This window comes from Echinococcus granulosus, assembly GCF_000524195.1.
Source record: "Echinococcus granulosus chromosome Unknown EG_S00036, whole genome shotgun sequence".
Classification (NCBI taxonomy): Eukaryota; Metazoa; Platyhelminthes; class Cestoda; order Cyclophyllidea; family Taeniidae; genus Echinococcus; species Echinococcus granulosus.
In genome coordinates, this window is record NW_020170416.1 from 139,040 (window position 1) to 153,278 (window position 14,239).

At 40.0% G+C, this 14,239-nt stretch overlaps 2 protein-coding genes across 2 annotated transcripts; both read right to left on the reverse strand. All coding sequences in view use genetic code 11, as the record gives it.

Annotated features, from left to right (window-relative positions):
• On the reverse strand, positions 1–4,951 carry EGR_05121 (hypothetical protein; the record flags this gene model as incomplete). Its single annotated transcript, XM_024494370.1, has 6 exons — positions 1–348; positions 3,310–3,501; positions 3,724–3,861; positions 4,307–4,496; positions 4,815–4,888; positions 4,925–4,951. 6 exons carry the CDS (start codon positions 4,949–4,951, stop codon positions 1–3), a joined length of 969 nt encoding a protein of 322 aa, XP_024351156.1.
• Positions 4,952–10,130: 5,179 nt separating this feature from the next.
• On the reverse strand, positions 10,131–12,459 carry EGR_05122 (hypothetical protein; the record flags this gene model as incomplete). Its single annotated transcript, XM_024494371.1, has 3 exons — positions 10,131–10,375; positions 11,387–11,557; positions 12,027–12,459. 3 exons carry the CDS (start codon positions 12,457–12,459, stop codon positions 10,131–10,133), a joined length of 849 nt encoding a protein of 282 aa, XP_024351157.1.
• Between the last annotated feature and the right edge of the window lie 1,780 nt (positions 12,460–14,239).

Consider the following 14,239-nt stretch of genomic DNA (forward strand, 5'->3'; position numbering starts at 1 on the left):
TCATAATGAACCCACTGTTGGAATGGCACGCATTCGGATATCTTCAGGGCACAATGCTAAGGGCGTAAAATCGGCCATCGGCATTTCACTCAACTCACGCTGAGCACAGGGGATACTGGTGTTGAGGGGACTGCCATTAAAATGATCCTTCTGTAGGACAGGCTGGTAGCCGGGTCGGCATGTACACACATACTGATCAATAGCGGCGACAATGGGATTGCGACAGATGCCCTCACTGCCACATCGACCGGCACTGTTGAAAGCTTCGCTGAAGAAACAGGCCTCCTCGCATTTGGGACACCCCCGGGCACGAAGTCTCATTGTTGTAGCCTCGAAGAGATCCACTAGCTGTAAAAATCGTAGAAGAGGGAAGTAAATACAAAAACTCGTCTACTAGTTCAATACAGTAAGCGAATACTCCTTGAATCTTCCAATTGGGAACTCGATGGGATCCAAGCTTACGTCCACCAACACCAGATCTTCACCGCTTCCATTTATCGCACCAAGCCATATCGGATACCTCACCAACACTTTTGATTATCTGGTTTACGGATGAATATGGTGAGTGAGTTTTTGGACTCGTTTCCTGTCTCTGCTTTGAGGCAAAAGATTGAATAGTCTTGGAGTTGACGATCCATCCGCCCACTAGATTTGATTAATCGAATCCCATTAAACCATCATTAGCCGTACACTGATCAGTAGTTGTCACGCAATCAACAGAACCGAAACTGGACACCGGAAACAGAGAAAAAAAAGTAGGGTGAAGTTGGATGAATGTTATATATGGCTAACTCCACATTACCTAGAACAAGTGTGAGCACCTAAACGAAAAAATATCCACAAACGGGTACTCCAAAAAACATGTCTCCTTCTACAGCACAAACCACCCATCGAGGAAATTCATGTCGAGGTTGAAGAAAATTAACATAGTATTTCGACGGCAACACCTTTTAAGGAGGAATCAAGGCACGCGTCTAAGCTCGCCGCGGTCCTGTTTTTATAAAGGTATTCGAAGTTGTGCCATGGTACTTGAGATGAACGGAGTAAACCAGTTATGGATCCACCATTGATAACTGTCGATTTAGACGATTGATTTAGGAGGCACCAAGAGTGGATTAACGAGTGGATCGGGAATGTGCTGCTGGAAAAACGAATGGGTTAGCAATTGGGGATAGTAGGTAGGTGAGCAACCCGTAATAATGGGCATCAAAATGAGGTATATGTAATGCATTGGTTAGTTGTTTAACTTTCTTTTGGTAACGGGGCCACTTAGGGCCTCCGCCATTGTATTTGTTCCGGGCGGGCCATGCCATTAGCATCAAGCCCTACTGTAGGTCGTGAGTTTACATACTACCCGAGTATTATGTCTTCCCACGTATTCAGGGAAGCCTCGAGGCAATACATTAGTGGCAGTGAAAAGTAAATCTGGTCTTGCAGGGCACCTATCCTGATTTCTACTTCTCAAAAGACAGACCTTGGCGGAGTGAAAAAGGTACATAGGTCGCGGATAGAGAATCTGTGACGATCTTTAACAGAAGGGCTGCAAATGACGTCTACCCAGTTCCACAGCATACGTGAAAGCAATGAAGAAATGAAGTGATAATAGCCATGAACCAACTAAAATAGGTTTATTATGGAGCTACCTGCTATGTCTGAAGGACGATACTAACTATGTGAACCCGCGATACCTCTTCCACCTTCCCAATAGCTTGATGGAACCCTGATAGATGTGGCCGGGACCGACGTGACAAAGAGGAGAGAATCAAAATTTTTCCCCATAAAACTATTTCGTGACTCTACATGTAAGTCAATGTTCCTACGACTAGTGATGGACATACGAGATGGCCAGCACATTTCTGCTTCCCCCAAAATAGTTATCAAACAGAAAAAAAGCACAAATCTAGTAAAATTATTAAGAGGAATCAGTGACTCTGCAATCAGATGCCTTCATAGTGGCAAGGGAATTCGATGAGTGGCACCGTATACGCGTGGGTGCTTCCTTATAGCACCAATTGCATTGCGATGGATAACGCGGGAATTTGACCAAGGGGAGCGCTGGAGGCGACGCTCAAAAGACAAGAGGGGCTATGCAATAAGTTCCTTGTATGTTTAACTTCCGAATTTGGTAAAGGGGCCACCTAGGTGCTCCGTTATTGTACCTTCGTAGGACGGCTGGGTCTCCGGGTAACGAGAGCAGCATCAAGCCCTTCTGTACGTCAACAATACATATTTTGCCCGAGTATTATGCCTTCTTTTGTCTCCAGGGAAGTTACGAGGTGCTACATGGATATCCTGCCGCTATGATCAAATCTCATTTGATATGTGGTATTGGTAAGAAGCACTTTTTACCACTATACGAAAGTTTAAAAAGTTGACTAAAGTCGATGTATCTCCTTCATTATTCACTCATCTTACTGAATCTTGCACTTTCCATTTGATTACCTAAGAATTCCACAACCCCAAACAACTCCAAATAGTTTAATATTTTCCGAATAACGGACTTGACAACTTGGTTAAAGTTGTCTTCAGCTCATTTGCATTACTTCCTTCGGTTCCAACTCAGGTCTGCTACCTGATTCATTATACACCGTGAGTGGTTGTAAAAAAAAATAAATCCATGTTAAATTTGCATTGAAAGAAAACAAACCCGTTATCTTTCGGGAGAATCTAATTGTAGTAGACATCTTCCATGAGTTTTGTTTAAGGAAAAGTCAAAATGATACTACAACATAAGAAAGAACGGAATAGAGAACAACCTAAAGAAACCTTAGTAACCTTATCATTGATCTCACCAAGTCCGTTTAGGTCAAGCCGGGATACATAAAATCTATAAGTGCGAGAGAGCTTCAGGCAGCACTTCGGTGATGGCTGGGATGACTTGACACCCAACCACTAAGTAGTAAGACATTTAAATGGTTTAAGTGCAGTCACTTCATAGGTAATTGTGTGTCCCTCTAAAAGTGACGATCCCAGGCTTGGCAATTTCTAAAAACGTTCAGTTAGACTGGAACACCTTATCTGGCACAACGCCTCAAGAATACACTGCTTGTCAAAAAATGCACAAGATAGCATTCTGTCTCAATGATAAGATGGCGGGGGCTTTTCAAAACAGAAGACTGTTTTATAGAAAGTAGAGTCATTTGACCTTTAGATCAAAGGACCAAAAGTCCCAATTTGATTCAAACACCCCTGTAAGTCCCCGTTTTTGACTAGATCAATCTGCTGCATGACACCATGTTTATGTGACACACAGACCAAAGAATAAACATTAAAATTGTCAACACGATAAAATAAAATTAACTCAACCACCTCTGAATTAATGACAATATTCTCCAAGCAGAGTTCACTTAGACGGTGGCCATCAATAGAGGGAGTGTTGAGTGCCAGGGGTCCTGAAATCGTTGAGGAGGTGGTGGTGATTCCATTGAAGGTCAGTTTTCGGCCACATCTCCGTTTATCAACGCATCGATCAACAATTAGAGTGACGTCGACACCGATTGGCTGAAGGTAGGTGCAAAAATTTAGACAGCCTTTAAATAAAATTCGAGTGAGAAATTTAATGTGCAGGATAATTTTGATGTTATAGTTTGCTTTTTGTTAGATAAGCTAAACAAATATGCTATTTTTTAAGCCCAAAATTTCCTAATTACTTCTAGGTTTCCTTTGCTTACAACAACAATAAGTAGTACACCCTTGAACTAAAATTTCGAGAAAAAAACCCACAGTTTTTGCCATGAAAAGATCCAGGCGATGCCACTCGTTGTCGTGAAGGGAGCCAACAGTTGCAGTCTGCCTCCTGCTATTCAGAGCGATTACAGGTTGCCCGTAATTCAAAGCCAACTCAAGTACCAGTCCTTTTTTCTATAAAAGGAGAGAAAATTTTGCTAGTAATTTTTAGTCAATAGTTCTCTACCAAAATAAAAACGTTGGCGTGACAACCAAAAACAATGACTTCAGTATTCCCATAAATGACATGGTAGGCAACCGAAATGTTTGCGAGATTTTCGGTACAGCTTAATGACGTCAGTTAAACCTGGTGGGTGTAATTTGGGCTTTTCCGCTCTACGAGCCAGTCCCAAAGTTTCCAAAGCTCCTTCTCAAGTTTGTGGCATAGTATGCATCCATTTTATTCGTACATTCAGAGGTTTACAATATGACTCGCCTCTTATTAATCTCAGACCGGCATTTTTACCCAACAATTTACTTTATCATAAAAGTGAAGTACATTCAACTGTCACCTATAAGATAAGTCAACAGCCACTGTCTCCTAAATGCATAAAGTACAAAAGAATTGGCGAGAACGTACGTAATCACCGAGAGTGAATAGTACGCCTGTTCCGCGAAAATCCTTGCATATAAATTCCAGTGAGATGTGAAGCGGCAGGGTGGGAGTGACTTCTCTGATTGCAGTCAATGGAGTTTGAAGGTTTTCAAAGTTCACACGCACAGTCTCACACAGGGGACCGGTGTTAACACGATTTTGAGGACAGTTACAACTAGTGACAATGGAGGGGAAAGGAGATAAAATAGCCACTTGCCTAACGAGAAACACTGGAAGTTGGTTCACGACACAAAGTGATATCTCGGTGCAGAATGGAGCGTAAGATGTCCAAGCAAGATCGTGAGAAGAGAATCATTTGTCATTACTGGCATGACTTACAAGTAATCGACCGGAAATGGACGCAAACGAGTGTCACATGTCATACAGAGACAGGTAATTCGAGTTTCCAAGACTTTTTACCTTGTTCACCGTTATTTTTAATACGTCTCCTGCCATAAAACTGCTCTACTTTGACACTGTAATGTTGACAGACCTTAGATGAGTCAACAGCTCATCACCCAGAAGACTACACTTGGTTTGTTTGCGGTCAACGCAACTGTTCACTCGCTGAAGTCCAAACAATGGCACTCAGGGTTAGCTTACTCGATGGGACCCGAAGATGCAGGCCATTTAGTCAGTCAATGAGTGGGATGGACGGGAGAGAAGAACACGTCACCTCAACCCCAATTTTCGTAATTCAAGATCATCATAACAAAACTTTGCCTATTCCTGGTGCCAGACGTTGGCATGGTCACGTGCAAAGTCAAAAAATAGACAGAAGGGAGCGCAGCTAGTGAATGATGGTTCGCCTCTAAAGGCCAAGGAAATCCTACTAATTCTTACATAATGGGACGAGTAAAGTTGAAAAGCACGTTTGATGCAGTCAAACACTCATTGGTTGCAAAAGTCTCCAAATTTTTTATCTTCAAGTCACCGATAAACTTTGAGCGTCAGAAGACGTCATGCCATACCACCTCCAGGTGACAATTTACACACAGAAAGAAAATTTTCGCACACAAGTTGGTGAGAAAATGGCACAAGCTGTCTTGAGAGGTCTTACTTTGATTGTCTTAGAGAGAGCTTGGATCTAGATAAGTCTTTTAAACATAAAAAGAACACATCCTGGAAGAATGACATCTGATATAGATGGCAGAACTTACGAAGATCCACTACAAGTGGAGTACCAAACTACATTGTTTCTTTACACCTCAGGTTCTCCACCATGTCTGGTAATGCTACATGACAAGGACTGAACTAATCAAAGTACTCTTTGTTGGATCTATTTTAGGGTGCGAAATTTGTTTGGCGGCCTAATTAACACAAGTGATTACGTGCGTCACACATATGTGACCTGCATGATTTGGAGGAATTTAGATTAAAGGCCAAAAAAAGTAGAGCAGAAACAACTTGTATTAACTTAGAACATTGCAAATGAGTCATTTGGACACAGACCCTCTTATTTTTAAGGTGTTGTTAAAGCCGAGATTTCATTGATATTGGGCCAAATTGTGGGCATCATTTAGAGTAGTCTCAGTTTCATGGCCTTCTCACCGTCCACATGTCATTTTCTCAACTTAGAGCAGATGTAATGCGCAGATAACAAATGGGATGCACGGTATAGCAAATGAAGATTTGTTGCTCCAGCATTCATTGATGAAGTGAAAGCTCGGACTACATCCTGAATGGCTCCAGTATCCTAGACCCTCAATTCTGGCTCTATCAAACACACTTGCGAATTACAGATGCAGTAAAATCTTCGGGGCTGGATTCGGAGACTACAATGGTGGTAGAGCAGCAAGCTATGTATGCAGCCTAAACTTTTAGCACCTTTCAAAAACATGACCTCCGAGGACGAGTCACTCATTAATAGGTCTGAGGGTTGCTGACGGTTGAATCCATAGAGCCTCACAGAAGGATGACCAAGATAACTATACCCAAATACATGATGACCTTTTTTATTAAAGGAGCTATTCTTGCAATAAAGAGAAGATTTCTACAAAATTAATCGCATCCTTTCTTCGTCATAAAAATCTGGAATAACATGGGTCTTAACATTACTACTTAAATAGCCAGGCCGAATGAGATGGGTAGAAAATCCAAGGCACTTACTTTGTGTCATACACTTCAATAAAAGAATAAAGGGAAATTTGTAATTAAAAGACGTTCGGCTTTCAGCATCACCTCTTGATAATGTTCGTCACCTGTGTCACACATATGCGACGCCTCGATTTCTAGATCCGATTTCGGTGTCTCTAATATGTAGTATGTGCTCGTCGTCACTTCATGATAATTGATTACACCAAGCAGTAAACAGGAATAACTAAGTTTTAAACAAAAAAAGATACAGGATAAAAAAGTTGATAAAACTTGATGTTCTAGTGGAATGGCCGAAGGGGGTGGTGGATTTACCCTCGAGGCTCTCTAATAATGGAAGTGCTGGACGAATTCATTCAGTTCAATTAGTTAATCCTTAATAACATCCAAGTCTAAAAAAGACTGAAAAAATACACTTCCAGCATCAAACCCGACAAGTTTGGCGCTTAGTAAGAATGAAAGAGAACGCGATGAAACAACTCACAATGTGCGTCCATTGGCGAATTCCCGTACACCTCCATACTTGCACTCTGGATATTCGTTGGAACGCGTTAGAGGTAGAAAGGGAGCGAAAATGCACAGGCACAGGACAATATTCAAGATCTGAAATTACCAAAGCCAAGTAAAGTTACTTTACCAGGCCCTCAAAATTTGCCAGTCATACATGTGTGTATGTTCGTATATAAATTGCGGATAAGCCTCTGGGGTTAATGATAGCCTTTGTGATAAAAGTGTGCAAAGAATGCGGTATTAGTCAAACTAGGATACAATGTGGACAATGGTAACCAGCCAAGAGGGGAGACTAGAGCGAACCCCGAGATATGACAGGCAAGAAGTGCATGTTATTTGAGTGGCTTTACGTTTGACGTGTGTAACTGCGACTAATTTGCATAATCAGAGGGTAAACGAGGCGAGACATGCTCCAGGCGCTCATCACTATAGATGAGGCTGTGTTAGCGGCTATGATTAGAGCCAAATGGCTATACACTCATATCCCACTCATGACACAGGCGTCACACATGTGTGACACTCATTCATTGTCATTTCATGATGTCCGGTTCAACTGAACCGTGCCACAAACAGATAAAATGAAGTTGAAGCTTGAAGAGAGTTGCACTGTTCTAGGTAGAGCGTATCTTTTACAGGTCGTGAAAGACGATTTGGCATCGGGACAGATCCTAGCCGTGAACGTGCCAAACTTTAAAACGGGATAGAACAGCAGTCGAGAATTCCACCAGCACAAGACATGACCAAAAAGCCCGTATGATTCCATTTTTTCTCATTGTCTCAATATCAACAACGTAACGATATGGAATGCCAAATATTACACGTGTAGTGACATTCTGATAGCTTTGGTAATCGATGCATCGAGTTGCATTATGAAATTTCCCTAGTGAGATATTAAGGGGAAGCTTCATCGGTAAAATAACTAGTCAAAAGTGCTTATCGGTTGAGCAGAAATTTGAATGCGATTTACTTCACTTAATTGTCAAGCGAATTTTCAAGACGTCGGCCATATGAGAATCGGCCCACAGTTTGTAACTGGTGATTGAGAAATCAGAACAAACCACTGTCAAATTTATTCAAGCCTATTCACCTTACGATGTCTCAGTCTCAGTTGACCTGACAAAAAGGTCTCTTTTCTTTAATTCTGGACAAATGCCATACCGATTGTGATGGTTGACTATGCTTTTAGTTGTGTAAGTCGTGTCAGATGTTATAGTTTAATTATTGGCATTAATGATTATGGAAAGGAATTTTGAGGTCGCTCTGAAGTTGGAAAAGCTTACGAAAAGAAATCAGAGGAGGTCACATAAAAGGGCTTGCCAATAATATCCACTTTTAAAAACACCAATAAAATGCAACATTTTTGCAAGGTTCTGGCCTATTCTGTTGTGAGTCTATCAGAATTACATGGAATTCACAATCAATCTTTTTTTGGAAAAAAAGAATTAAAATGGCCTAAAGTCTAATGAGAATTAAAGTCCTTAACTAGTGCTATGAAAGGTGAGAAGGGATTAATGCGATAAATTTTCAACTCAATGTCTTATTGCATTTTTAGCCCATTACACAATTATCAAAAGCCAAATTTTACATTTTGGATTTGAACAACAAAGAATACTGAACGAAACACAAATGTCCTTTTATCTGTGACAAAACATACATAATTCTTTCTGCAGTTATAAGGCATGCTCGATAATGTTTTACGGCAAATTATTTCAAAAAATACTAGGATAGAACAGTTCTCTTTAATGCCATAAATTTAAATGCTTAGGGTGGACAAAGGCGATGTTTACCTCAACCAATGCCATAAATTGGGAATGTAGCCTACCATTTTTGGGATATCGACGATTTGCAACAGTCGAACTTCCATTCCGGTTGGGGGAAGTGTAAACCGAACGATCACTTGCAAGCACGCATACCTTGAAGCACATGCGCAGACAAGACGTGCTAATCAACCAATCAAGGAACAGCCATGATTGTGCAACTGTAATTGGTGCTTTAGATGACGAATCAGAAAAAAAGTGGAATTTGAATGACTTTGTCGAAAATGCTCATTTGTTTAGGCTCTTGGGTTTGTCTTCCCTGTCTTTGGCTGCAAAGTGGCTTAGGAAATCCACCAAACTAGAAAAAATAGTCCCTTTTAAGTGGTTGTGTGCTGGGTATTTTATTGCAATTGTGAAGTCATTGTGAAACTGCATTGAAATACCGACTTAGCTTAACTTTGGAAAAAGCACAAAAAGTATTCCAGTTAAATTCAGATGTTACATTTTCAAATTCGGAATCAAGGTACCTTTATTAGCGAATTAAAGTAGACTTTTGGTAATTCTGATTACTTTGACAATTCGTAGCTACCACGATAGCCGAGGGCGAATCGATCACCATAAATCAAAGCACTTCAAGTTGCCCTACTAAAAACTCTTAGAAGGCTCAATCATTTTTAGTTATACAAATAAATAACAATGTCGACCCAGTAATAGTGGCACTTTTTTGGTAGCCTTCATTGATGAAACCTTGAACAACGAAATATCCCTGGAGTCAAAATGTATTTGCAGGGCACTTAACGAATGATGTAATGAGATAGGGAAGCCACAAGAAACCGTTATCCTTATTTCACTACCGAAAATTTACATGCTTGTTTGCATAATATATTCACAAGTTCGTCGGTGAAATCACCCATTTTTCAGCTTGTATTAAAACAGTGGGCATTTGGCAGCTGTGCCAAAAGACGAGTGGACTCTAAATTCTTTGTTAAAACCCAAAATTAAAATAGGAAGAAATGGTGGCAGTTTTATGAGATACGAAAACATCGTCATCGCCCATATAATTTCTTCGATTAATGACTTCCACCTCACCTTGTGGAGAAAAAAAAGAGTGGCTATTAAAAATTAAGGCATACAGGAGGGTTAATTGCCTGCAAGGGTAAAGAAGAAAGAAAATTCAATATATTTGGTGCTTCGCTACCAATGTCACATATACGTGACAGGTGAATTAAATATCAATTCCTAGAATTACACATATTCTAGCCTTGGCACTAATAATGCTCCTGATCTAGGAATAGATGCAAAAAACTAGAGTTTTTAAAACGATACACTGAGGTTTGGTGTCGCCTTGAAAAGAGCAAACCTATAAACCATGAGTCGGGGACCTCTAGCAGTGGCAAGAGAACCCAAAAATGAGCAAGCTCTTTATTAACGGTTACAATGGTTGGAGTTCAGGTATCAGAGTCTATGGAGTCAAGAAAATTGAATATTGATAGAACGTTAGTGAAAAGGGTGAAAAGGTAGATGGTCGAGTAATCGGTAGGCGGAGCCATACAGTAGGTCATTGGAACCGCTAGCGTGTAATTGATGGTTTTTTCGATGTCCTCCAAGCATGTTACACAAACCTTCTTGAACAGTGCGTCCACTCCGCGATGCATTTTCACATTGGCAAAGAGGGTAGCCAGCTGGATGATCACTGTACCAAAGGAGAAAACGAAGACTTTTGGGTGTCAGTTGTGTGCCACCTTAGCCCATTCTAATGGGCATTACTGTTTAATTACTTATATCACTAAATTCAGCAAACAGCAAAGTGTTTTTCTATCATTTTAAATTGTAATATGTGACTTAAGGTAGTATTACTTCTGCCTTTTGAGTTGACAAGTGAGAAATTCTAGAAGGCTTTTGCTATACTAAAGCAGTCTTGACGATCTCCATCCTGTTGGGTGAGACAGACTAGCCCATCAGATGCCGGAAAATTTTTGAGGTTAAGGAAAAAGACTTGAGCGTTTCATGTCCATTTGAAAAATCAGATAAAAAAGGGTTTTCTAGCTCCTAGGACCCTAAATTTGTTTGAATAGCTCATTGTCCTTAGTGAATAATCTCTACATTATTTCACAATTAGCAGTGTGAGCAGAGGAGGCGCAGCGAGAAAGAGCGGATTACATGACCTACTTGCTGGGCAGTTATCTCCAAACCATGCTAGGCTCTGACCCGGTCTGTTCTAGCACAGGTTTACCATACAAAAATGTGAGATTTGAGAAATTTCCGAATGCGGAATGTAGGAAGGAGAAAACATCCAAATTTGGAGCGTGACCTTTGTATGGGGTATATAAATGAACAACTTTATTTTAATAATTAAATGCAGTACTTCTTTCTTTCGAACCACACAAAATAACAATTCGGTTGGTCTTTTAAATATCAAGAATTAAAGAAGTGCAAAAAGTTTCTTAAACTAGTTTGAGGTCATTATCCCGTCACCATCTGTAAGTTCCTCCATTATTTCATACTTTGATTCATTTAATAGTGATTTTAAGAGGAAGGCAGAGGAGGAGGATGAGGAAGGGAATGACGGTGAGGCAATATCTCCCTCCATGAAAATTTGGATGTTAAAGGTACGTGACACTGACAGTTGGTCTAGTAGCTCAGATTCCTTGCTTGTTTTCTCAATTATCGCCTTGTTGACTTACTGATTTGTCGTCTTACTTACTAATGGTGGTGTGGAAAATTGCGAGGCAGAAGAGGGGACAAATCGGAGAGGCGTTTCTCCAGAAGGGATGCAAACGAAAGAAGGCCTGGGTGGAGATTGAAAAGATGAGAAGAGCCATGACCATTGGGTAGTAGGTGAAACAGTCACGCCAGTGGACCGACAATCTGCGTCCTTAAACCGAAAATGGGGACAAGTGGAAGGATGCGTTATTCATTCGAAAGAGCTTAAGGGAAACTAAGTCTTTAAAATTTGTATCTTTAAAAAGGTGTGCTGTCAAATCGTTGACAAAATTATAAAGCTTTGATTAGTTAGCATATGGTGAATATGAAGACAGCTCTCCGCTTTTGACAGGTGACGGGGTAAAGTGAAATGTTTTGAGCTGCCTAGACGCATTGGTACAACTTCTCATGTGGGAAATTAACATGTATTATTTAAGAATTAAGATAAGTATTCAAATATCTCAGGAAATCTTGTTAAAATAACTGCCTCGAATTGGTCAAAACCTAATCTAGAAAATTGATTATTCTAATGCTGAGGTCCCGGCTTAGCATGAACGGCCCATGGCATGCTTACATTAAAAATAAGTAAAAACCACAAGTTATTGTAATTATAGACGCTTTTTTAAAACTGCTTTAGCTACTTTCTCCAAGCATAAATGCAGCAGTGTTAGGTGTCTCTGCCAATCGCATCTCAGCCTTTGTCACCAAATCCAGGATCAAATCAGCACTCTTTGGGTAGTTGTAGACTGGCCAGCTATTATGCACGATTCCCACCTCGAATTTGTTCAGCGTGCCCGCACGAACGGCCTCCAGTCTTTCTGGTGTGACCTCTAGCAGAAAAGTGCGGATGTGTATGATGGGAATGAAGAAGGTGGCAGAGGCCGCGCCTATTAGCGTGATGATAGTGAGGAAAAGACCGAAACTGCTGATGTCTAAAGAAGAATTGCAGCAAGTAGCGCCGCTTTTTGGAGGGGTATTTGTAGGCGTTTGACGTTGGACGAAGGGATGGTCAACAAAATCGCTTTTGGGAAGCAAGGCTTTCTTGCTCGGTGATGAGTTCAATCTCAGGGCCATTTTGTATTTGACAAGCAGTATTGATTGACGTGGAATTCGAAAGTTAATGAAGATTTCGGCTTGACGTAGAGATACTAATTCACGCATTTTGAGGGAAGACCATCCAAGTTTATTTTTTACATACAATACTTTAAGAATATCATACTATGCACAAGAAATTGTCGCAAAAGAATATAGAGGGCAAAAGTACATTTGTTATATAGTTGTACATAACGACTAATTAAATGCGATTGAGGATGAAAACTGTTTAATACATTTTTCTGGAGAATATTGACTTTCAAATTTCTAGTCCTCCCAAGGCTAATCTATTCCCATACTCACAAGGTAAATTACACTTTCGAGAGGAGATGCAGCATGGTAAAAGAAAGCTGGTTGTTTTATTCATGATAAAATGGAACCCATAAATTAAACAATGACTTTTGACACAAATTTCCGTCGGTGGATACCTTAATCGCGCAAAATTAAGAAATAACGATTTCATAAATTGTAACTTTGTTTACCCCTAGATACGTTATAACACTAACTGCGAGTGAAGGTAGTAAAAATGGGAATCACGCATGACACTAATTAAAATTCTTCATTTTAAAATAACTGAGATCTAGTTTCAAAATTTTACATATGGTTGTGTACCGTTCCGAGACGGCCTTAAGACGAAAGAAGACACAATACCCGGGCAGAATACATATTTTGCACAGAGAAGGTGTCTTGCCTATTGGCATGGCCTGAAAGGCCAGCCCACCGAGCGAGGTACAAGAGGGCTCATTCAAAGTCCAAAATTGGCGCCTCACCAATACCAAGGAATAAACCACCATCGTATTACAGTTGAGGTCAACGGCGTCAAGAGGTAACACAGTTTGGGCTTCAAAAAAACAAGGGGTGGTGTTATACTTATTTCCATAAATCTTCCTTAAATCCGACAAACTCCTAAGAGTAAGGAAATTTTCCGGACTTATATAAAGTGTTTAATATAAGTATTCCACGATTTACACAAAATAATTTTGTAGCACCTACGTAATGAATTATACAAAACGAGCATTTTTATGCTAGGATATGACCTTGCCAACCTGTTATAATAATGATTGTAGAACAAATCTAATAAATGCTTGAATTTAAACCTAACTATCAAATAGTTCTTATAAATCACCGACCTCAAAAGCGCAAGAGATAACGCTGTTGTCATGATAACGGACTTGGTACAGATTCAAATGCTAACGTCGATCTATTTTATAATAAATTTCACTGATAATTATATGTGTAGCACCCCATATATCTAGGTCCATAACATTTAAAAAATATCGGTCTGATCTTATCAAGTTAAATACACTTCGACAATACCAAAAAACTGTTTCAGTATTATCCTTAAAACACGCTTTATAATATGCATGTGTAATCACTTGTTGCAATAATCTAGATAAAGTGATATGACATAAACGTTTGTGTTATCTGTAGTTTTGTAAACTAGGGACTTAGAAAAAAGGTGATTAAAGTGGTTATTTTGAGAGAAATTGAACTCTCACATATCGTTGATGAATGACTGACCGATTTGGCTTTATCTCCAGTTGAAGTTAAGCGCCGCTGTCACCAATTTGGCAGCGAGGGTAGCTCAACTGAATGGATTGATGAAGAAGGTCAAATACACACGCAGATAAGGTCAATCACCCATAATTGTCCATCAAAAATTAGTCTTTTCCTCTCCCATAGGATAGCTTCATGCCAAAATCATACTACTTGTTTTTGCTTAAATCGGAGGATTTTTAGAATTAATGACCGTGACCTCCTT